This window comes from Uranotaenia lowii, chromosome 3 (assembly GCF_029784155.1).
Source record: "Uranotaenia lowii strain MFRU-FL chromosome 3, ASM2978415v1, whole genome shotgun sequence".
In the NCBI taxonomy this organism is placed as follows: domain Eukaryota; kingdom Metazoa; phylum Arthropoda; class Insecta; order Diptera; family Culicidae; genus Uranotaenia; species Uranotaenia lowii.
Window position 1 is genome coordinate 329,439,578 of NC_073693.1, and position 24,405 is coordinate 329,463,982.

The following is a 24,405-nucleotide window of genomic DNA, read 5'->3' on the forward strand; positions in this document are numbered from 1 at the left end:
TGTACTGACAAGAAATATTCTAGAGATTATGAGAAATTATTTCAAGGTATTTTTATTAACATTTTTTAATGTTTATGCGAGATGTCAAACAAAATATGCGGAAAAAATCATGGAAATGTTTGTTAAAGTAATTTTTGGAAAATCGCTGTTATTGCTTAAGATTTGGAAACTCCAGTTATTTTTTTAATCTTAACCAATCGCAAACACCTTCCTGCACCCATTCACAAGGATTGGAAATAATTTACAAAATTGTATTGAAATGAATTAAAAATTTCTAAAATTATTTTTTAACTGATCATGAATGCTAAAAGGAAAAAAAATTTGCCTCGACCAAGAATCGAACTCGAGTTTTCTGATTATCTCTCCGACACCTTACCAATAGGTGAGTCGCTCATCGTACCCCGATTGATGGTGCTTATACTGTCCCTACAGTGACTGATTTTCAGATTTCGGCACAAAAATAAAAAATGCATTTTTAAACGTTTATATATACTTTTTTCAAGTTTCATCCAGTTAGGAAACTGACTTTTTTAGTGTCAATGATGTAACTCACTTATTGTAGCTGATTACTACGGTTAAATATGCGTCCTTCTTAAGGTGGCCATTATGCACTTTTTTCCCTAAATGAGAAAAAAAGATCGAAAGATCGAATCGAAAATAAACCGATCTAATCGATTTTTTCCTGGCCAAAGAATCGATCCAAAAAATCGAAAATCTGAGTTTTAAAGATCGATCTTCTAAAGATCGATCCAAGATCGACCAATCCTAGTCAGATTATGTCACTTGGTCCATTACATTGCATAGTAAAATTAAGTTGCATGGTCGAATTATGTCACATGGTCGATTATGTTACATGGTCGGAATATGTCCCATTTTCGATTATGTTGCATGATCAGTTTATGTCACACAGTTTATTATGTTGCATGATCAGACTATGCATGGTCTAATTATGTCACACGGTTATGTTGCAATGTAAGTATCAGCAGAGCTTAAGAAGAACTACTTGTTCTGATGGTGGTTACTAAGAAACTAATTTATTAACAAGAAAAAACTTATTTGCTAGATATTCAAGGCTTGCTAATCTCTGATTCCAACACGCCTGCTCAAGCCGCAGATAACCCCATTTCTGCTTCTGCAAAGGTTTCGTCAGTCCGTCGGCTATTTGATCCTCCGTTCCAATGTAGTCAAACTTCACGATACCTCGTTCCAGGGTGTCCCGTATATAATGATGCCGTATGTCAATGTGTTTGGTGCGTGGATTGTAACCGCCGTTCTTCGTTACCGCTATGCAGCTTTGATTATCGCATAGTATTTCAATACTATCTTGGTGACCAAACAAGGAAGATAGTCCATGCCACCAGCACGCCTCCTGAACCGCTGCTAATAGGGACATATATTCCGCTTCACATGTCGATAACGCCACCGTCGCTTGCCGCTAACATGCCCAAGAGATGGCACCGCCCTGCGTCATGAAGATGTTTCCACTGGTTGATTTCCGTTCGTCGCTGTCCGAAGCCCAATCAGCATCGCAGTACCCGCTGATTTTTGATTCGGCATCCTTCCGGTATCGCAATTTGTTGTTAGAAGTACCACGCATATACCTCATAACATGCTTCACGGCATTCCAATGCTTGAGACCAGGGTTTGTGTTGAATCGGCTGAACATGTTTTTTTTTCTTGTAGGGGAGAGCCCACTGCGACCAGTAGTTGATCTATTGTGGTAATTACCCCGCGTTACTGTATGCTATCAGGCTCACCTGCACTATGGGTTGAAGTGACAGTTGATTGCTGACTAAGCATTTTATCCTAATCGGGTATGATATCAAAGATGTATGATATAACCTTCTTAGGGCTGATATGCAACCATATGTCTTGTGCGCTTATTAACTTTGCCCCAAGAACACGCTCTCTCCTCTTAAGGAGGGCGCAGCAGTTGCATAAGAGATGCTCTGCAGTTTCTTTTTCGAACCCGCAGAACCGACAGTCGTCGTTTTGAATAATGTTTATCCTTTTGAGATGCTGTTTTGTTGGACAGTGTCCTGTCAATAGACCAGTGTAAGTACTTAACTCGTGCTTACTTAAGTTCAACATGTTTTTGGAGAGTCGTGCGCTTGGTTCAATGAATCTTTTCGCCTGAGTTGCTCCCTCTGCTGTTCTCCAGTTGGAGACAATAGTGGTGCTTTCCCAGTTCTTGAGTTCCATATTCAAGGCACTCCTAGATACTCCGCAGAAAGGTTCAGGTCCAATTAACAGGCCCTGAGATCCTTCCCTAGCTAGCTGGTCTGCTTCTTCGTTCCCTAGGATACCGCAGTGGCCTGGAACCCAGAATAAAAATACTCTGTTCCGTATGGCCAGGTTTCTTAGTGCAACAATACACTCCCATACTAGCTTGGAGTAACATGTGAAGGTACTTAGTGCTCGAAGAGCGGCCTGACTATCAGAGAATATATAGATACTTGTGTACCTGTATCCTCTTTTCAAACAGGCTAAAGTGCACTCTAAAATTGCTTGAACTTCTGCTTGGAATACTGTTGGCCAGTTTCCCATAGGAATTGAGATCCTGAGTCTAGGTCCGAACACCCCTGCCCCAGTTCTATTATCCATTTTAGACCCATCAGTAAAGAATTTTATTGATCCGGAAGGAACCGCAGGTCCACCTGACTCCCACACGTCCCTATTATTGATAGTTACATTGTATGGTATGTCTAGGTTGAAAACGGGTTCCATCCAGTCATCGTTCTTCACAATAGTGAGTTTATTTTAAATATCTTTAGGATTTTAAGGTGTTCTGTAAGATCCCCCTCATAGAGAGTTTTGTTTTTGGAGAGTCTCAAGGCACTACGTTCTGCCTCTAACTCAATAAATTGATGTAGTGGCAGTATATTTAGTAGTGCATTCAGAGCCTCGTTTGATGTGCTTCGCATAGCGCCAGTTATAGCTAGGGTTGCTATTCTTTGAAGCTTCGCTAGTTTCTTCCGGGCCGTAGCTTGCACAGTTTTGGTCCACCACACTAAAGAAGCATACGAGGCTGAACATGTTTGTAATGTCAGGGGATCGTATCACGGGCAAATCTTTCGGGTTAAAACACCAACACACGACGCGTTACTTTACTAACAACAACCGTTTATTGAAATTCCAAATTTAGGAAAAAGGAACTTTATTTTACACGCGTTCTTATGTAAAAAACTACTTTTATTATTCAGCTGGTGACCGGTTAGAATGCTGTTCGTCAGAAATCTAATTCTTAAGAGTGAATAACCGGAAATTGCAAAAAAGTGCTTAATACCGCGCAAACTATTGTGCATCGAGATGCGTTTTTCTAGGCAGGGCCGGACTGCAGTTTTATGAGTAGGAGATGGATTCTGCTTAACGCAGGCAAATTTAAATTCAAATATATAAATAAAGCTAGAACCTATCATTCCGGCCACCTGAAATACATATTTCACTACTAATACCTAGCCAGAATACAAATCAATTCATTTCCAAATAAAATATATAAACTCACGGCTTCTCTATCAGTCAACATTGATTTCACCTGGTGCGGGGGGCTGTCGACGACTCCTCCTCGTCCATCGTAGGCAACGGACACAGCTTGACCACAGCACGCTTGAAGATAGCACCAGTGGGTGTGCGGATGGTAACCACCCGTGTCACACCGTCAGCTCCAGGATGTAGTTCCATGATGCGCACGAGAGGCCAGCGCACCGGGGGTAACAGGTCATCTTGAAGAATCATCACCTGGCCGATTTTGAGATTCACTTGCTGCGGGTTGGTAGTAGATTGCCGTTGCAGCTCTTTGAGGTACTCTGTCTGCCAGTGGTACCAAAATAGCTGCTGCTTTTGTTGGATAACCTGATAGCGATTCTTCAGCCGGTTCTCAGGAACGTCCTTTAGGTCGGGATGTGGAAGGGCTTGCAGTTGAGAGCCAATCAAAAAGTGGCTTGGAGTGATGGCTTCGAAATCGTTGGGGTCTTCAGACAAAGGGACCAACGGTCTCGAGTTCATTGCTCCCTCGATCTGGGACAAAATCGTCACTAGGTCCTCGTACAGTAGAGAGGTGCTGCCTAACTGACGAACCAAATGTTTTTTCGCAACCTTCACGGCGGCTTCCCACAAGCCGCCAAAGTTGGGTGCACGCGGGGGGATCATCTTCCATTGTATGCCCTCGGTTGCGAGAGCGGTAGCGATACGATCGGTTTCCTTGGGGCTTGAGAACATTTCGTAGAGAGCGTGTAGCTCGTTTCGAGCTCCAACAAAATTTGTGGCATTGTCGGAGTAGATGTGTTGAGGTTTGCCACGTCTGGCCACGAAACGTTGTAGAGCATAGAGAAATGAGGCTGTGGATAGGTCCCCCACAAGCTCAATGTGAACTGCTTTTGTGCTAAAGCAGACAAATAGGGCAATATAGGCTTTGGTGGGAGCAGATTTACGGTTCGGGGACTTAACAAACACCGGGCCACAATAGTCAATGCCAGTTGATGCGAAGGGACGACTTGGGGTAACTCGGGCAAGGGGTATTTGGCCAATTGGTTGCTTGAGAGGCTTAGGGTTTGCTCGAGTACAACGAAAACAGGTTCGAATTACGCTGCGCACTGCTCTTCTCCCATTTGTAGGCCAATATTCATTGCGCACTACACCCAGCGTAAGCGCTATTCCCCCGTGAACCAATTTGTTGTGAAATGACAACAAAAGCATTCGGGTGAAACGGTGAAATCCGGGGAGCAGGATTTGGTGTTTGGTGCTAAAGGTTTCCAAGGACAATTTGAGCCGGCCACCGACTCGGATTATTCCCGAAGCATCAACAAAAGGATTTAACAAACGCAGTGCGGATTTTTTGGGTACCGGTTTCCCTTTTCGTAGAAAGCTCCATTCGGTGTGGTAACATTCTGCTTGAACTAATTTTACCAGGCAGTCTCTGGCAGATTCGAGTTCAGTGGGAGTGAGGATTAAAGTGGATTCTTTGAGTTCTTTTCTCGCCTTCCGAGAAACTCGCAAACAATAAGCAGTCGTACGGAGCAAACGATTGTACGAGAATGATCGAGTAAACAAAGGGTTAAGTGGTGGTGGATTTTGGATTAGCAAGGTGGTGGTTTTGCGCTCAGTGTCTCCATGCGTATTAGTGGTTCTCGGGATCTCTAACTTCGGCCAATATTCCTCTCCCCTTCCCAACCAATCGGGACCATTGGTCCATAGTTTGCAGGTCAGAAGCTGGTGCACAGTCAAGCCTCTAGATACGACATCAGCTGGGTTGTTTACTCCGGGAACATGCTGCCATGATGAGTTCTTCGTTTGGATGTGGATGTCTGCGACCCGGTTAGCTACAAAGGTTTTCCAGGTTTGTGATGGTGCGCGTAGCCAATAAATAACAACCATCGAATCGGTCCAGTAGTAGATGGGTGCAGATTTCAGGTCCAGTGTGTCAACAACTCTCGTCGATAAGCGAGCGCCTAGCTGAGCAGCGCATAGTTCTAGTCTCGGGATGCTGCGTTTCTGAAGCGGTGCTACTCGGGATTTCGTAGCCAGTAAGACCACCTTCACCTCCCCGTTGGCCTTCTCCGTCCGAGCGTAGATGCAGGCTCCATAAGCTGATTCGGAGGCGTCCGTAAAACAATGTAGCTGCATCTCCCCCCTGTCAAAGGCAAACCGCGGGATCCGAAACTCAGCTAGCGATGACAAGTCCTTTACAAAATCTTCCCACCTAGTTCGGATTTCATTTGGGACTTCCTCATTCCATTCGATGGACATCAACCAAAGTTGTTGGATAAATATTTTCGCACGTACAACGACGGGGGCAATTAATCCCAAGGGGTCATAAAGTTGGGCAATAACGGAAAGAATTCGATTTTTGGTAATCTTTCCGTCGGTTGAGAATGGGGCAAATTTGAAACAAAATAAATCATGCTCGGGTTCCCAGGAAATTCCCAAGACTTTTACCACCTCTCCAGGTTCGGGGTTTTCAGTGCTAGGATGGGCTAGGTTTTCTGGTGGTACTCCTTCCAAAACTTCAGGAAAATTAGAGCACCATTTCCTCAAGGAAAATCCTCCACGGCTCATCAGTTCGTCCATCTCCTTACGCAGTCGGATTGCTATATCGATGGTTTCTTCACTCCGTACAAAATCATCCATGTGAAAATCTCGCTTCACAGAGGCTGCGGCGAGAGGAAAAGAAGCACCTTTATCATCCGCCAGTTGATGAAGTGTGCGGGTAGCCAAGAACGAGGATGGGCCCAAACCGTATGTCACTGTTGTCATCTCATATTTCGTAATCGGTTCGTTCGGGCTGAATCTCCACAACAAACGCAGAAGGGGTCGGTCATCGGGGTGAAGAACGATTTGCCTATACATCTTCTCTATGTCAGCCAACAATACCACCAAATTTTTGCGAAAGCGGAGTAAGATGTCGAAGAGCTCATCTTGGATGACAGGGCTTACTCGGAGCGAATCGTTGAGAGAGAATCCAGTGCTTGTTTTTGCCGAAGCGTTGTAAACACTGCGTACCTTCGTAGTGGTGCTGGATTCTTTCAACACGGGATGGTGAGGAAGATAGCATACGACAGTAGGTTCTGGGTCGTCAACAGGTACCTCAAGCATGTGTCCTAGTTGGATGAATTCGGCCATGAATGCATGATACCTTTCTTTGAGGATGGGGTTTTTGTCCAATTTTCTTTCCAAGCTGACGAGACGGGATTTAGCGGAAAAAGACTCGCCTATCATCAATTCAAATCCTTCCTTCTTCGGATATTTTACAGAATAACGACCAGTGGAATCACGGCTTACCGTTTCCTTGAAGAAGTCTTCACAATATTGATCATTGGGTGAAAGGGTGGGTTTGGAATTTTCAAATTCGTCTATTTTCCAGAATTTTTCAATATTCTCGTTTAGGGTTTCCAAAATAGACGGACAACAAATCAAAGCTTGGGGTATGGGATCAAAGGGCACGGCTCCTGAAACAAGCCATCCGAACCTACTTTCCACTAAGGTCAGGGCTTGTGGGCCAATTTGCAACCGGCCACCCTGGAGGATTGCATAAAAGTGTTCGGCACCTATTATGAGGTCTACCTTTCGTGAGATGTTGTATTCGGGATCAGCAAGTGTGATGTCGTTCGGTATCTGCCAGTTTGCAGTGGTAATGGTTACAGCAGGTAGATCAGCAGTCAGCTTTTTGAGCACCAAACAATTCAGGGGAATAGAGAAGTCATCAACTCTCGATCTCACTTCGGTGGTCACGGAGCAAACTGCTCGAATGGGAGATTCACCAATACCGAGGATAGGTTGGTCAATACGATGACGAAGCAATCTTAGTTTCTGACAAAGGCGGTCACTAATGAAACTGCTTTGTGATCCACTATCTAACAGTGCTCGAGCCAAATGCTCATTTCCATAGCCATCTAGCACCTTGACGACAACGGTCGATAGGAAGACGTTCATTCCACGGGATTCTACAGCGGAGTTGGACGAGATCACTTCAGGATTTTTTGCCACTGTTGAGGATTCGTTGACTTTAGGAGGATTCTAGGCTGTTCGGATTTGTGAGCCGCTGGAATTTGGATTGTTGTTCGATACTGGTGCATCGAACCCGGGATGCAATAAAGAGTGGTGGCGTTTTTGACAATGCTTGCAGGAGAAGTTGGATTGACAATTCCGGGCGAAGTGGTTTCCCCTGAAGCAATTGCTACAAATCCGCTTCGAGTTAACCAGGTTCAATCGATCTTTAAGCTGCATCTTTTCAAACACCGGACATCTCACCAAAGGATGATAATCGCGGCAAGCTAGGCATTCAGATTGGTACCGTTCCACTGCAGTATAGGAGTTGATTTTCGACGATGTAGGATTTTGGGGTTTAGTTTGCCTGACAGGGAGATTGTGCTTTGCTTGGGAAGAAGAAGTGGACTGCTCAGCCGAAATGTGAAGGGATTCTAGAGTCCGGATTTTACGGGTTAATATTTCGATGAGGTTTTCATAAGTTGGTTCGTGGTTAGCAGAGACAAATTCTTCCCATTCCTTCAGGGTATAATCGTCGATTCGAGAACACAGTAGTTGAACCAATAGACTGCCCCAATGCGCGGTTGGTTCATTTAATTGGTTGAGTATTTTGACATGCCGTTGGAAATCCTCTACAACAGCGCGTAAACCAGCAGCGGATTTTCCCGAGACCTTCGAGTGGACAATTAGAGCTTGCAAGTGTTTCTTTTTTAGTAAGTATGTGTTGGAGTAGCGGTTGAGGAGTGCTTCCCAAGCTACCGCGTAGTTGTTTGCGGTGATGGTTAAGGATTCAATGAGTTTTAGCGCGTCACCTCGCAAAGCAGATCGGAGGTACTGAAACTTTTGGATGCATGGGATTTCTGGCGACGAGTGAATCAGTGATGAAAAGGAATCGCGAAATGTTAACCATTCATTCAGGTCACCGTCAAATTTAGGCAATTCGATAGTGGGAAGTTTCACACCGGTTACATGAGCAATTGCCGGGGCACCTTGCTGGTTTAATGGATTGGTTGAGATGGAAGGAAGGGGAGGAACCTTGCTTACGAGACCACCTTTTACCCTAAAGTACTGCTCTTCCACCCTTGCCCTTACCTTCGCATTAGCCGCAGCAAATTCTGGTTCATCGTCGTACGTTTCATATTCTCCTTGGATCGCTTCGAAAGTTTCCATCAGGTTATCAAGTCGGGCCAGATGTATCGCTACCTCGTTCATGTCCCGCTCCTCGTCGTAATTCGTCAGGAAGTCTTGGATGCGATGCATTGAATCCAGGATGTTTTTCCGTTTCAGCTCCTTTGCCTTCATCTTCTTCTCCGCCATGATGAGGTTAGGTTTAGATTAGTGCAGGAACGGCTAAAATAAACGGAAGACCCAGGAAGCACCTTTCGGATGACGATATAGGGTTGGAATGGCACTCACCTGTGCCCATTCAAAAATAGGCCTTTGGTTTTATTAAAAAGCAGGAACTCTCGAACAACTGGATGGGATGACTACCAAGTAGGATGATCACGGGTAGGATGTCTCAACTCCAGTGGATGGTTAGGATTGAAATCCGATATTGGATGTGGATTTCCGACCTTCCAGGATTTTCCCCAGGATAATTGTAGGTTAGGAACAGCAACGGTCACTTCAGGATAGTACACCAGCAACGGTATAGGAAACGGATCGGTGATCCTCAGCAGGAACACGTGGAATTCTGTATTGGGCAAAAGAAGACCCAGGAAGTACCTCTCAAGAAAATATAATTCGTTGGACAGATACTCACATGGAGCCTGTCTTAAACAGGCCTTGTACTTTTTGAGCAGGTACTGCTATCTGGAACTCCGGGTTGTTGGATGGGCTGGATGGGATTATCGTCGTGGTTGATCCAATGGTACACCCGTGATCCTGGTCACGGCACCAAAAATGTAATGTCAGGGGATCGTATCACGGGCAAATCTTTCGGGTTAAAACACCAACACACGACGCGTTACTTTACTAACAACAACCGTTTATTGAAATTCCAAATTTAGGAAAAAGGAATTTTATTTTACACGCGTTCTTATGTAAAAAACTACTTTTATTATTCAGCTGGTGACCGGTTAGGATGCTGTTCGTCAGAAATCTAATTCTTAAGAGTGAATAACCGGAAATTGCAAAAAAGTGCTTAATACCGCGCAAACTATTGTGCATCGAGATGCGCTTTTCTAGGCAGGGCCGGACTGCAGTTTTATGAGTAGGAGATGGATTCTGCTTAACGCAGGCAAATTTAAATTCAAATATATAAATAAAGCTAGAACCTATCAATGTTCACAGCGAACATAATATCTGGACGTGTACTTTGGGCCAAGTACATCAAACAACCCCCGGCTTCTTGGTAGGGGATGTTCTTCATTTCTGCTTCTTCTTTCTCCGAATTGGGGCACATCAGTTTCGTCAACTTCTCGGATGCGTTCATCGGAGTACTGGTCGGTTTGCATTGATCCATGTGGAATCGTTTCAGTAGTGATTCAGTGTAGGCCTGTTGATCCAATGCCACACCTTCGCTCGTCCTCTCAATCCGAATTCCCAGACAGCATTTTGCGGGACCAAGATCCTTCATCCGAAAGTTCGAGTTGAGTTGCTCCTTCAGCTTCGTCGACGCCTCATCGTTGCTAAGAATGATAAGATCATCTACGTAAATTGCAACGATTAGTATCTTACAACCTTTGATTGCAGTGTAGACACAAGGATCGAATTTCATGGGTTTAAGTCCGAAACGCTTCAAAGAACCATCAAGCTTATGGTTCCAGACTCGACTTGATTGTTTGAGTCCGTAAAGGGCCTTGTTGAGCTTGCAGACAAGTAACTGCTTCCGTTGGTCCACGAAGCAAGCTGGTTGCTCCATGTAAACGTCTTCCTGCAGCTCCCCTTGAAGGAAGGCTGTTATCGCATCTATTTGAGTGATTACCAGTTCGTGTTTGGCTGCCAAAGCAAACAAGTATCGCAGCGAGCTATATCGAACGACCGGGGCATAAGTTTCGGTATAACCACCCCCTGTCGCTGCGAGAAACCTTTAATTACAAGGCGCGCTTTGTACCGTTGTACGTTGCCATCCTCGTCGTGTTTTGCTTTAAAAACCCACTGATTCTTTATTGCTTTCTTTCCTTTAGGTAATTCAACCAGGGACCAGGTGTTGTTCTCCACCAGCGCATCGAATTCCTCCTTCATCGCACGCTTCTAGAATTCTCGATCGTCACGTGATAAGGCCTCTTGAACCGTGATTGGATCATCCACTGTGTCGAGTTGAAGTGATGCCATCGCTACCTGAGGACCGAATTCCAAACCTTGGAATTCGCTCGATGCTTTGCTTGAACCACGCTGTGCTCCCGACCGCTGCGCCTCAACGTCTGTGACCAAGACGGATTTGAAGTTTGTCGTGGAGGGAGCACGGTCATATTAGTCAGAGTATCATTTGAAGCATCGCGTTCGCCTCCAGAAACCTCATGAAAAACGTCGTCGTCAGTTTTGTAATCGAACTGTCCTTTGGAGGCACCACATCCGGCGTTGATTGTTTCATCATCGCCTTCAGGCCCACGGATGTTGGTTTCGGGTTGCTCGATGTCTAATCGGATAACCTTGCGCTCGCTGCTTTTTTATGTTGGCGCCACAGTTCCAATCGCTGCTCCTTCGTTCGGAAAGATGACCTCTCGATTTGTGATCGTAGACTTCTTCACGGAATCGTATAGGCGATATCCCTTCGTTTCCTCGTCAAAGCCCGTCAGGATATACTCACGAGATTTGGGGTCCCACTTTCGCCGTTTTTGCTTCGGTACTTGAACCATCGCTTTGGTGGGATAACTTTGGCTTCCTGCCGCTCCAAGGTTCCTCTGGAGTTAACCCGTGTCCACAAGTCGGTGAGCGGTTTATCAGGTACACCGCCGTTGATACCGCCTCCGCCCAGAAACCTTTCAACAGCTTGGCATCGAATAGTAAGCACCTTGCTTTTTCGACTATCGTCCTATTCGTACGTTCCGCGAGACCATTTTGTTCGGGCGTATAATCACATGTGGTCTCGTGTCGTATTCCGGCTTGACGCAAAAAATCCTGGAATTCTCTATTGGTGTATTCCTTACCGTTATCCGACCGGATTGTCTTCAACTTGGCGCCAGTTTGACGCTCCACCAGAGCAAGGAAATTCTTGAACACCTTCAGCACCTCGAACTCGGTTTTGGTTTTCAAAAAATAAACGAAAATGCGCCTCGTTTTATCGTCGATGAACGTTATATAAAAACGATTTCCGCCTAGAGAGTTCGTTTCCATCGGACCGCTGATGTCGGTGTGCACCACCTCGAGCACTTCAGTCGCACGGTGTCCATTCTTGGTAAAAGGTAATTTAGATTGCTTACCCAGTGGACAGATGGCACAATCTTCCTCCGACTTTCCAGTGAGCTTGATTCCAGTAACGAGACCGTCCGCCAGTTGTTTCAAGCTTGCTTCGCCTATGTGGCCCAAACGCCTATGCCACAATCCGCTTCCGGCATTTTGACACGCCAACGCTTTACTCGGTTTCGCCTTTTCTTGGATCAATTTGAACTGGTTGTTGGTATGAACACCAGTGACCACCAAACTGCCATCCGAGTTGTACACCTTACATCCGTTGTTGTCGAAATGCACCTTGTACCCCCTCTGGACAATTCTGCTTATCGATAGGAGGTTCGTTGTAAGACCGGGGATCAACTGCACGTCTTTAACGGTAACGCTTTCTGGATTCACATCAGGATTCGGCTGGAGTCTGACAGTTCCGCTGGCCACTATTTCCATGGTTCCACCGTTCGCTGCTACAACTTGTCCGCTTGCGTCCTCCAAATCGTACAAAAGCTTTTCGTTGCTCGTCATGTGTGCGTACGCCGCTGAATCGAACAATCAGTCGCCAACATCATGCTGCTTGAAAGTCGACAGCACCATAGACAATGTGTCTCCTTTCTTCTGCTGCCTGCAGTCTCTCGCAAGGTGTCCAAATTTTGAACTCCGACATTTCGGGCCTCTGGATGGGAAAGGGGTTTCCTTTTTCGGCTGCTGTTCTTGTTGCCAAGGCTTGTTATTTTTCACAAACCGTTGCTCGGTTGCGAAAGCTTGTTGATTTTGGTTGCTAGGTATCGGTTACCGTGAAAGCACCAATGGCCGCGCAGTACCAATGGCCGCGCACTTTCAACTTCAATCATTATTTTCTCCGAAATTCAACAACGAAAATTTCTATGTTTCGCATTTTATGATACCTACGCTAAGTATCTTTCACTTGCCATACTAGAACTAAATTTATTCTGCTTTTTGAGGTCAGGAAAAAATAAAAACAAACATCGTTTTTGCCGGATGCCATTTTGTCTGTTGTCCTTGGCAAGTGAGCTATGCGGGTCCCTTTTTGGAATTCAGTTTTTTATGTTGAATTAGAGCATTTTGGCAAAAATTTTCGAACGTAAGTTATTTGTGGCTGTATAATGAATCAATTGTGAAAAAAAAGTGAACAGTTTGAAGGTTCTGTTGCGGAAAAAATGACAATTTTGTTGTGCACGGCCATTGGTACACTTGATTTTTGAATGTTTCTATTGCCGCGCACGGGAAGTCTTCTAGTATTTATCAGCACTTAAACGTAGAAAAATTCTTCGAAAGTTCACAAAGGTTGCATAAGATTCACAGGCAAGCTTTCCTATCAATGTTTTCCATCATATAACCTGCTGAAATAACACAATTTTTAGAAACAATATCAGAAGAAACGATTATCTGATGAAAATGGCTACAAAGTGTTGGAAATTTGAGGTTAGATAACGATTCGGATGTGTTTAGTTTTAGTTGGTCAATTTCCCCGTGGATTTTCAGACAGCTCGCCGAATGTTTGTTGATTTATCGAAATCGAAAAAATACTCTAAGCGAAACCCAAAAATTGCAATCATCGCTAGAATCGGGTGCGCATCTAAGAAAGCACATGTAAGTCGGTGTGGTGCTACGTTTTTGCCTGACTGTGTATTGACAGTACACAATCCAACTGGCCTGCTGTGTTTAGGAATGTGTTGATCAAAAGTCGATCACGCTTCCTATACAGAGTAGTCTGTTGTACGGCAAAGGCGTACCACCACACTTCCATGCTTTCCAATAAAAAAATGCCCTAGACTTACAGTTTCAACACCTATCCAAACTTTATCCTACGAAGCTCATCTGATGCTTGCCTATCCGCCTATTCTTCATGCCTTTACAAATTCTTCTACCTAGCGTTTCATCTCGCCGCACGTGTCAATGAACATATTAAATTAATAAATTTATCGGCGATTAAAACTTATCATCAACCAATAATTTGACAAAAAGGGGGGTTAATAAATGGGAATAAACAAATTACGATTCACTTAGATAATTTTCGCAAAGTAGGGACGCCGAGTAGATAAAATGTGAAACATCAACAAGTAGCAACTACTCTAAGCGAAACCCAAAAATTGCAATCATCGCTAGAATCGGGTGCGCATCTAAGAAAGCACATGTAAGTCGGTGTGGTGCTACGTTTTTGCCTGACTGTGTATTGACAGTACACAATCCAACTGGCCTGCTGTGTTTAGGAATGTGTTGATCAAAAGTCGATCACGCTTCCTATACAGAGTAGTCTGTTGTACGGCAAAGGCGTACCACCACACTTCCATGCTTTCCAATAAAAAAATGCCCTAGACTTACAGTTTCAACACCTATCCAAACTTTATCCTACGAAGCTCATCTGATGCTTGCCTATCCGCCTATTCTTCATGCCTTTACAAATTCTTCTACCTAGCGTTTCATCTCGCCGCACGTGTCAATGAACATATTAAATTAATAAATTTATCGGCGATTAAAACTTATCATCAACCAATAATTTGACAAAAAGGGGGGTTAATAAATGGGAATAAACAAATTACGATTCACTTAGATAATTTTCGCAAAGTAGGGACGCCGAGTAGATAAAATGTGAAACATCAACAAGTAGCAACTACTCTAAGCGAAACCCAAAAATTGCAATCATCGCTAGAATCGGGTGCGCATCTAAGAAAGCACATGTAAGTCGGTGTGGTGCTACGTTTTTGCCTGACTGTGTATTGACAGTACACAATCCAACTGGCCTGCTGTGTTTAGGAATGTGTTGATCAAAAGTCGATCACGCTTCCTATACAGAGTAGTCTGTTGTACGGCAAAGGCGTACCACCACACTTCCATGCTTTCCAATAAAAAAATGCCCTAGACTTACAGTTTCAACACCTATCCAAACTTTATCCTACGAAGCTCATCTGATGCTTGCCTATCCGCCTATTCTTCATGCCTTTACAAATTCTTCTACCTAGCGTTTCATCTCGCCGCACGTGTCAATGAACATATTAAATTAATAAATTTATCGGCGATTAAAACTTATCATCAACCAATAATTTGACAAAAAGGGGGGTTAATAAATGGGAATAAACAAATTACGATTCACTTAGATAATTTTCGCAAAGTAGGGACGCCGAGTAGATAAAATGTGAAACATCAACAAGTAGCAACTACTCTAAGCGAAACCCAAAAATTGCAATCATCGCTAGAATCGGGTGCGCATCTAAGAAAGCACATGTAAGTCGGTGTGGTGCTACGTTTTTGCCTGACTGTGTATTGACAGTACACAATCCAACTGGCCTGCTGTGTTTAGGAATGTGTTGATCAAAAGTCGATCACGCTTCCTATACAGAGTAGTCTGTTGTACGGCAAAGGCGTACCACCACACTTCCATGCTTTCCAATAAAAAAATGCCCTAGACTTACAGTTTCAACACCTATCCAAACTTTATCCTACGAAGCTCATCTGATGCTTGCCTATCCGCCTATTCTTCATGCCTTTACAAATTCTTCTACCTAGCGTTTCATCTCGCCGCACGTGTCAATGAACATATTAAATTAATAAATTTATCGGCGATTAAAACTTATCATCAACCAATAATTTGACAAAAAGGGGGGTTAATAAATGGGAATAAACAAATTACGATTCACTTAGATAATTTTCGCAAAGTAGGGACGCCGAGTAGATAAAATGTGAAACATCAACAAGTAGCAACTACTCTAAGCGAAACCCAAAAATTGCAATCATCGCTAGAATCGGGTGCGCATCTAAGAAAGCACATGTAAGTCGGTGTGGTGCTACGTTTTTGCCTGACTGTGTATTGACAGTACACAATCCAACTGGCCTGCTGTGTTTAGGAATGTGTTGATCAAAAGTCGATCACGCTTCCTATACAGAGTAGTCTGTTGTACGGCAAAGGCGTACCACCACACTTCCATGCTTTCCAATAAAAAAATGCCCTAGACTTACAGTTTCAACACCTATCCAAACTTTATCCTACGAAGCTCATCTGATGCTTGCCTATCCGCCTATTCTTCATGCCTTTACAAATTCTTCTACCTAGCGTTTCATCTCGCCGCACGTGTCAATGAACATATTAAATTAATAAATTTATCGGCGATTAAAACTTATCATCAACCAATAATTTGACAAAAAGGGGGGTTAATAAATGGGAATAAACAAATTACGATTCACTTAGATAATTTTCGCAAAGTAGGGACGCCGAGTAGATAAAATGTGAAACATCAACAAGTAGCAACTACTCTAAGCGAAACCCAAAAATTGCAATCATCGCTAGAATCGGGTGCGCATCTAAGAAAGCACATGTAAGTCGGTGTGGTGCTACGTTTTTGCCTGACTGTGTATTGACAGTACACAATCCAACTGGCCTGCTGTGTTTAGGAATGTGTTGATCAAAAGTCGATCACGCTTCCTATACAGAGTAGTCTGTTGTACGGCAAAGGCGTACCACCACACTTCCATGCTTTCCAATAAAAAAATGCCCTAGACTTACAGTTTCAACACCTATCCAAACTTTATCCTACGAAGCTCATCTGATGCTTGCCTATCCGCCTATTCTTCATGCCTTTACAAATTCTTCTACCTAGCGTTTCATCTCGCCGCACGTGTCAATGAACATATTAAATTAATTTATCGAAATCGTAACCGAAAACATTGTTCCAAAACATCTTCCGGCAAAATAATGCTCTGTAAAAATGGCGTCTGAGCACCAGACTAGTTTCACAAACAATGGAAACCAATCGGTGTTTGATGTGTGAATCACAAAAAGCCTTACCTGAGAATATTCACAATGAGCCTGAGAGCCATGTAAACAACATTTTAAACTGTTTGGATACCTTATTTACTTTTGAAACCCTTATTAAGACGTGCGCGGCCATTGGTACACTTGTGAGCGGCGATTGGAACAAGCAACATATGCGTGCGCGGCTATTGGTACACCGACACTTATTACAAAATCCCGTTTTTTGTGTCGTTGCAATGAAAAATTTCTCGCTTTTAAATTTTTCCCTTAAAGTACGTAAGTTTTACTACATGTCAGTGCTTTTCTTTCCAGAATCGCACAAAACATAATTTTTGTACGGCACAAAGAACATCCATCATAGCTTAAATGCGCGGCCATTGGTGCTTTCCCGTGAAAGCACCAATGGCCGCGCAGTACCAATGGCCGCACACTTTCAACTTCAATCATTATTTTCTCCGAAATTCAACAACGAAAATTTCTATGTTTCGCATTTTATGATACCTACGCTAAGTATCTTTCACTTGCCATACTAGAACTAAATTTATTCTGCTTTTTGAGGTCAGGAAAAAATAAAAACAAACATCGTTTTTGCCGGATGCCATTTTGTCTGTTGTCCTTGGCAAGTGAGCTATGCGGGTCCCTTTTTGGAATTCAGTTTTTTATGTTGAATTAGAGCATTTTGGCAAAAATTTTCGAACGTAAGTTATTTGTGGCTGTATAATGAATCAATTGTGAAAAAAAGTGAACAGTTTGAAGGTTCTGTTGCGGAAAAAATGACAATTTTGTTGTGCACGGCCATTGGTACACTTGATTTTTGAATGTTTCTATTGCCGCGCACGGGAAGTCTTCTAGTATTTATCAGCACTTAAACGTAGAAAAATTCTTCGAAAGTTCACAAAGGTTGCATAAGATTCACAGGCAAGCTTTCCTATCAATGTTTTCCATCATATAACCTGCTGAAATAACACAATTTTTAGAAACAATATCAGAAGAAACGATTATCTGATGAAAATGGCTACAAAGTGTTGGAAATTTGAGGTAAGATAACGATTCGGATGTGTTTAGTTTTAGTTGGTCAATTTCCCCGTGGATTTTCAGACAGCTCGCCGAATGTTTGTTGATTTATCGAAATCGTAACCGAAAACATTGTTCCAAAACATCTTCCGGCAAAATAATGCTCTGTAAAAATGGCGTCTGAGCACCAGACTAGTTTCACAAACAATGGAAACCAATCGGTGTTTGATGTGTGAATCACAAAAAGCCTTACCTGAGAATGTTCACAATGAGCCTGAGAGCCATGTAAACAACATTTTAAACTGTTTGGATACCTTATTTACTTTTGAAACCCTTATTAAGACGTGCGCGGCCATTGGTACACTTGTGAGCGGCGATTGGAACAAGCAACATATGCGTGCGCGGCTATTGGTACACCGACACTTATTACAAAATCCCGTTTTTTGTGTCGTTGCAATGAAAAATTTCTCGCTTTTAAATTTTTCCCTTAAAGTACGTAAGTTTTACTACATGTCAGTGCTTTTCTTTCCAGAATCGCACAAAACATAATTTTTGTACGGCACAAAGAACATCCATCATAGCTTAAATGCGCGGCCATTGGTGCTTTCCCGTGAAAGCACCAATGGCCGCGCAGTACCAATGGCCGCACACTTTCAACTTCAATCATTATTTTCTCCGAAATTCAACAACGAAAATTTCTATGTTTCGCATTTTATGATACCTACGCTAAGTATCTTTCACTTGCCATACTAGAACTAAATTTATTCTGCTTTTTGAGGTCAGGAAAAAATAAAAACAAACATCGTTTTTGCCGGATGCCATTTTGTCTGTTGTCCTTGGCAAGTGAGCTATGCGGGTCCCTTTTTGGAATTCAGTTTTTTATGTTGAATTAGAGCATTTTGGCAAAAATTTTCGAACGTAAGTTATTTGTGGCTGTATAATGAATCAATTGTGAAAAAAAAGTGAACAGTTTGAAGGTTCTGTTGCGGAAAAAATGACAATTTTGTTGTGCACGGCCATTGGTACACTTGATTTTTGAATGTTTCTATTGCCGCGCACGGGAAGTCTTCTAGTATTTATCAGCACTTAAACGTAGAAAAATTCTTCGAAAGTTCACAAAGGTTGCATAAGATTCACAGGCAAGCTTTCCTATCAATGTTTTCCATCATATAACCTGCTGAAATAACACAATTTTTAGAAACAATATCAGAAGAAACGATTATCTGATGAAAATGGCTACAAAGTGTTGGAAATTTGAGGTAAGATAACGATTCGGATGTGTTTAGTTTTAGTTGGTCAATTTCCCCGTGGATTTTCAGACAGCTCGCCGAATGTTTGTTGATTTATCGAAATCGTAACCGAAAACATTGTTCCAAAACATCTTCCGGCAAAATAATGCTCTGTAAAAATGGCGTCTGAGCACCAGACTAGTTTCACAAACAATGGAAACCAATCGGTGTTTGATGTGTGAATCACAAAAAGCCTTACCTGAGAATGTTCACAATGAGCCTGAGAGCCATGTAAACAACATTTTAAACTGTTTGGATACCTTATTTACTTTTGAAACCCTTATTAAGACGTGCGCGGCCATTGGTACACTTGTGAGCGGCGATTGGAACAAGCAACATATGCGTGCGCGGCTATTGGTACACCGACACTTATTACAAAATCCCGTTTTTTGTGTCGTTGCAATGAAAAATTTCTCGCTTTTAAATTTTTCCCTTAAAGTACGTAAGTTTTACTACATGTCAGTGCTTTTCTTTCCAGAATCGCACAAAACATAATTTTTGTACGGCACAAAGAACATCCATCATAGCTTAAATGCGCGGCCATTGGTGCTTTCACGGTACTCTTGGAGAAGTTTGGTTTTTATCAAATCTCCTGTAATAACTACGCCTGAATTTTCAAGGGCCATGATCATTGGCCGATATACATCCGGGAGTCCGGCCAGCAGGATCATGCCTATCCAAAGTTCCGGGAGCTTGAAACCTACGCTGTTGAGCTGGTTCGATGTCGAGATCACCTGGTTTACGTACTCTTCCATACTGCCACAGGATTCCAAGTCGGATTTGATGAGTTTGTGTAACAAACCGACTTGTCTCGTCAGTCCCTTTTCTTCGAAAGCCTTCTCCAGTTACTCCCACGCCGACCGCGCGGTTTCCGCATCTTCAATGTGCACGTACAAGATCGGATCCAACAACAATATCAGCTTCAGCTTGGCACGAAGATCGGCTTTTTCGTCCACCTCCTCGAATGTTCCATCCGGGTTCGGTGTGGGTTTAATAGCATCCCACAATCCTTCGAGTTGTAGAAACGTCTTCGTCGCGAATTTCCACGATGACCAATTGGCTCGGCCAGTTAATCGCTCAATCGACGGTAACGAAGTACTTGATCTTGACGAATTTTCCATTTCGTGAGCGATAGGCCCATAACCTATCAGCAGAGCTTAAGAAAAACTACTTGTTCTGATGGTGGTTAATAAGAAACTAATTTATTAACAAGAAAAAACGTATTTGCTAGATATTCAAGGCTTGCTAATCTCTGATTCCAACAGTAAGATTTTGTTTCATGGTCTGAATGTCACATGGTCGATTATGTTGCATGGTCAGATTATGTTGCATGACCGGATTATATCGCATGATCAGATAATGTTGCATGATCTGATTATGTCACATGGTCGATTATATTGCATGATCGGATTATGCCACATGGTCGACCTTGTTGCGTGGTCAGATTATGTCACAAGATCGATTATGTTGCATGGTCCGATTATGTCACATGGTCGATTATGTTTCAGGGTCAAATTATGTTGCATGGTTGGATTTTGTCACATGGCCGATTATGTTGCATGGTCGGATTTTGTCACATGGTCGATAATATTGCATGGTTGAATTATTTCACATGGTCCGATTATGTCACATGGACTGATAATAATGCTTGCTCGGATTATGTCTCATGATAAGATTATGTCACATCGTTAAATTCTTTTATATGGTTGAAATTAGTCAGTCAGATATTGCCATTTTGACACTGTCACATGTTGATCATTACGTGAATACACCATAAGTAATTCTTTTTTTTTTGCCTTGAGAGCATTGGATATGAAAGCTTAAAAAACATCTGAAAAGCATAAATCTGATCAAAAAAGCTCAAATCTGAATCCAAACATAGTAATCATAGTCCTCCATTCTGCTGGTGCACTTAAAGAGTTCAACATAAACCGAACATTTGCCGATAATTTCATCTTACAATCAGCCGAAAAGCTGGGAAATTTTGCTGGTAGCTATCCGGGGTTGTGTCTATTAGCTGTGCGTTTCCTTTTTGGAACGTTGCCGTTGGTATTAACATCAGTGTTTCTGACGCGATCTGATGAAGATTTTTGTGATGTTTTCAATATGGTGTGAGTACTCACCTAAATACGTTGAACGGGTTCCGCCGTTTTATGAACGACGCCAATCGCTAGACAGTGAATTCCACCGCCGGTTGTTTTCTTGGATGGAAGTCCTAAGAATGGTTTGTGGTGAGGATTGCCTCGAAGACGCGTTCGAAGTTCGTCCAGGATTGGCCATGCATTGTGCCGTGACTTTCTGTAATGTTGAGCAGAGAATAAATCCCAGAACCGGTGAGCCTAGTTCAACAATTATAATTAGGTATACGCCGCACAATCAACACATTGGATTCCGAGAGAGTAAATTTAATGTTCTAAGTTAGAACTTCTAACTGTTTATCAAGTCCTCATTAAAAAAAATGTATAAAAAATTTCGAAGATAAGCAAACAACACACGAATTACCTTACAAGCTAGCATATTTATATTTCAGCTTAGGTCAAGTCAAATGTTCTTTCCAGCCAACTCAACTCAATGGTTCAGTTCACAAAATTCATAGTAGATAGTAGTTGATTCCTTACGATATCCTTCGCGCTTTGAAGGGGTAGAAGACAGAGTCAATAGGTAGGTAGGTAGGTATATTGAGTGCTTTTGTCGGACACAATTCGACAAAAGCCAAAAATGTTTCTTGCATGTTTGGTTGGGTAGAGAAAAGGGGGATGTCCAATACCAGATGATGGGTAGCAGCAATTCTTGACTCGAAATTCACCTCGCTAAGTAACCTAGCAGAGGTGCTCGCTTTTATGTGTCACTTTTCCACAGTTTTATCGTTTTGTCGTTTTCGAGCGCCGCTGAAGCGATAATGTTCTCGGTCGGATGGCATGCGGTACAGAGCACCGTATCCGTGTGGCCCTGTAGACATTGGACGATTTCCTTGCTCTGCAGGTTCCAGATGTACACCATGTTGTCCTCGCTGCCGGAAACGATCCACTGCGGACGGGGAATGATGTTAATTTTGATATTAAAATATTAAAAAAGCTTAAATTACCTTTCCTCCGGTAACGGAAAAATTAGCAAAGATGCAATACTTTTCATTTTTATGGCCGGTGTACGTTTTCAAACATTTACCCTTGGAGTAGTCCCACAATTTCAGGGTGTTGTCTAAGGTGGCCGCCAAAATATACTTTCCATTGGGGGAGAATTTGACGAACGATACCGGAGGGTTGTCGTCATCGATCAACGTCTTCAAACACTGCCCACTGGCCGTGTCCCAGATACGACACAACCCATCATAGCTGGAAGAAACAATCAGGGATCCGTCCCGATTGAAGTGGACCGCCGAAACGGGATCCGAATGGGCCGGCAGCGTCTTCAGGCATTTGCCGGTCCGGACGTCCCAGATCCGCACCGACTCGTCGAACGATCCCGAAACGATCAGATTACTCTGCGGGTTGAAGTTGCAGCAGAACACATAGTTGGTGTGGCCCTTCAACGTTTTCAGACACTTGCCGGAGCTGAGTTCCCATATTTTGAGTGTCTTGTCATCGCTGGCCGTTACGAGGAGCCGACTATCGCTAGACCAGGCCACGTCACTGATGCCGAGCTTATGGCCGGAGATGGTCTTCTCGAATTTGCCATCGTAGGCGCCCCAGATTTTGATCAGCTTGTCGGCCGCTGGAAAAAAAGTTGAACGATTAACGTAATTGCTTATATTAGGCGTGTTATCAAATGTACTAAAACTATTTCCTTTAAGTTTTGGTAACTAATTTAAATAACCAATTTTGAAAACTGAGACTAGTGACCGATTTTGGCCATTATTTTGGCGCATTCAACTTACAGGAACTGGCCAACCATTCGCCATTGGGACTGAATTTGACCGCCGAAACTGCCTTGGTGTGACCGGCCAGCGTAAACTTGAGGGTGTAGTTGGGTTTCTAGAATTCCGACGAAAAGGGGAAGGAAGAGAAAAAAAAACAACAGAGCATAAAAAACGCATCCAAATGGCCAACTTTGAAACCAACCACCGAAAGTGACTGCCGGTTCTGGTTGCTGGGCGGGGCATGCTGGCTCTGGGACTGGGGAGGCGGGGCATTCTGCTGGATCGGCGTCGGGATGTGGATCGGATGGCCACCGTGGCTAACCGGTCCACCGATTGGAACCATCATCCGGTACTCCTCGCGGCCGAAAATTGTTTTTGCTTGTTATTTTCTTCCGGGGTCGTTCGGAATATTTGTGGCTGTTGGTGTTGATGTTGTTCTCGCCTGCGGCTGTACGAGCAAAGCGGAGGCTGGAATTTTAAGTCTATTTAAACGCTCATTTACAAACTGTTGACTATTGAATTCTAGCGGAAGAGAACAAAAGAAGGATTATTAAGCGAAATACATACCGTTTTAAAATATTGAAGTCGTATTTTTCGGGAATTTAAATTTATTTCTAGAGCGAAAATGCAAACAAAATAATGCTTGGTTTCGCACTTTTTTCCCTTTGGAAACAAAGCGACGCCGCAGTTGATAAAAAAATTGAAGCGACGCCTTCGATAAATTCGCCACAAGGGTTGGATGCAGCAGTGCCAATTATACTGATTCGACTTTTTTACCATAATTCAAACTTAAACCTGCTGTAATTAAAAATATTATATATTTTTACAGAACTAGCCGCCAGAACTGACTAGCATCAATCTCATAAAAAATCCTAGAATCTATGTAGAAGGGGCCATGTCTTATTTTAAAATCAACCACGTTACATTTTGCTATTTTTGCCCAAAATTTATCTTGTAGAAAATTTCATCTTTTCGTGTTTTTTTTTCATTTTTGTCATTTTTTTCATGTTTGTCATTTTGGTCATTTTTGACATTTTACTCCTTTCTGTTAATGTTGAAGTTGTTTTTATCAATTTTGTTCATCCTGCATTTCTTTGTCATTCGGACTTCAAAATTGTTATACATAAATGCATCAATATTAATTGTAATTCAGATTTCAATTGGGTCAAATGGATTCTGTGCAGACCTGTCCGGAGCTCCGAAGCTCGGAAGCAGCACCAGTGGATCACCGGATCGCTAACTGCAGCGGGAACGGCACGCACTACTCAGCTTGGTAATTGCTCGCCGACTGGCTGACTTGCTGCACGCTTGTGTGAGAAGGCGCGATATCCGTTTTGTCCATTCACATGGAGAGAATGTATGATGTACCTATACATTCATTCGTGCGCCAAACAGATTCCAGAATATTCGGGTTAAAAACTGTGAATGAAACTGCCGAAAATTTTACCATCGAAATCATAAATCATGGAAAATTTCATAACAGTCGTTTTTAGATCCCTAAAAGGAAGGTTCCCTGTCTACGTGGTTTTTTTTTTGGAAAAAAGTGATATTATGAGAAAACAATGCTTTGGATATTTGGACTTGAGATGATTAATTTGCATTGAAAGTTGAATTTCAGAGCAGGCGCATATGCAATATTTTCATTTTAGATTTTATTAGTATTGTTG

At 42.8% G+C, this 24,405-nt stretch overlaps 3 protein-coding genes across 5 annotated transcripts; all 3 read right to left on the minus strand.

Annotated features, from left to right (window-relative positions):
* Positions 1 to 3,531: 3,531 nt before the first annotated feature.
* On the minus strand, positions 3,532 to 7,428 carry LOC129753827 (uncharacterized). Its single transcript, XM_055749676.1, has 2 exons — positions 6,969 to 7,428; positions 3,532 to 6,848 (listed from the first exon to the last, which is right to left on the minus strand). Exons 1-2 carry the CDS (start codon positions 7,426 to 7,428, stop codon positions 3,532 to 3,534), a joined length of 3,777 nt encoding a protein of 1,258 aa, XP_055605651.1.
* Positions 7,429 to 7,512: 84 nt separating this feature from the next.
* LOC129753828 (uncharacterized) lies at positions 7,513 to 8,799 on the minus strand. Its single transcript, XM_055749677.1, has one exon. The coding sequence runs from the start codon at positions 8,797 to 8,799 to the stop codon at positions 7,513 to 7,515; it is 1,287 nt and encodes a 428-aa protein (XP_055605652.1).
* Positions 8,800 to 21,380: 12,581 nt separating this feature from the next.
* On the minus strand, positions 21,381 to 23,432 carry LOC129754669 (WD repeat-containing protein 5). Of its 3 annotated transcripts, none has more exons than XM_055750852.1 (5): positions 23,306 to 23,432; positions 22,941 to 23,206; positions 22,757 to 22,853; positions 21,968 to 22,593; positions 21,381 to 21,909 (listed from the first exon to the last, which is right to left on the minus strand). In XM_055750852.1, the coding sequence occupies exons 2-5, from the start codon at positions 23,082 to 23,084 to the stop codon at positions 21,721 to 21,723; spliced, it is 1,056 nt and encodes a 351-aa protein (XP_055606827.1). In that variant the 5' UTR covers positions 23,085 to 23,206; positions 23,306 to 23,432; the 3' UTR covers positions 21,381 to 21,720. The 3 variants fall into 3 exon arrangements, with proteins under 3 accessions (XP_055606827.1, XP_055606828.1, XP_055606826.1); XM_055750853.1 differs by having other exon boundaries at positions 22,944 to 23,220; positions 23,306 to 23,416; XM_055750851.1 differs by having other exon boundaries at positions 22,941 to 23,220; positions 23,306 to 23,416.
* Between the last annotated feature and the right edge of the window lie 973 nt (positions 23,433 to 24,405).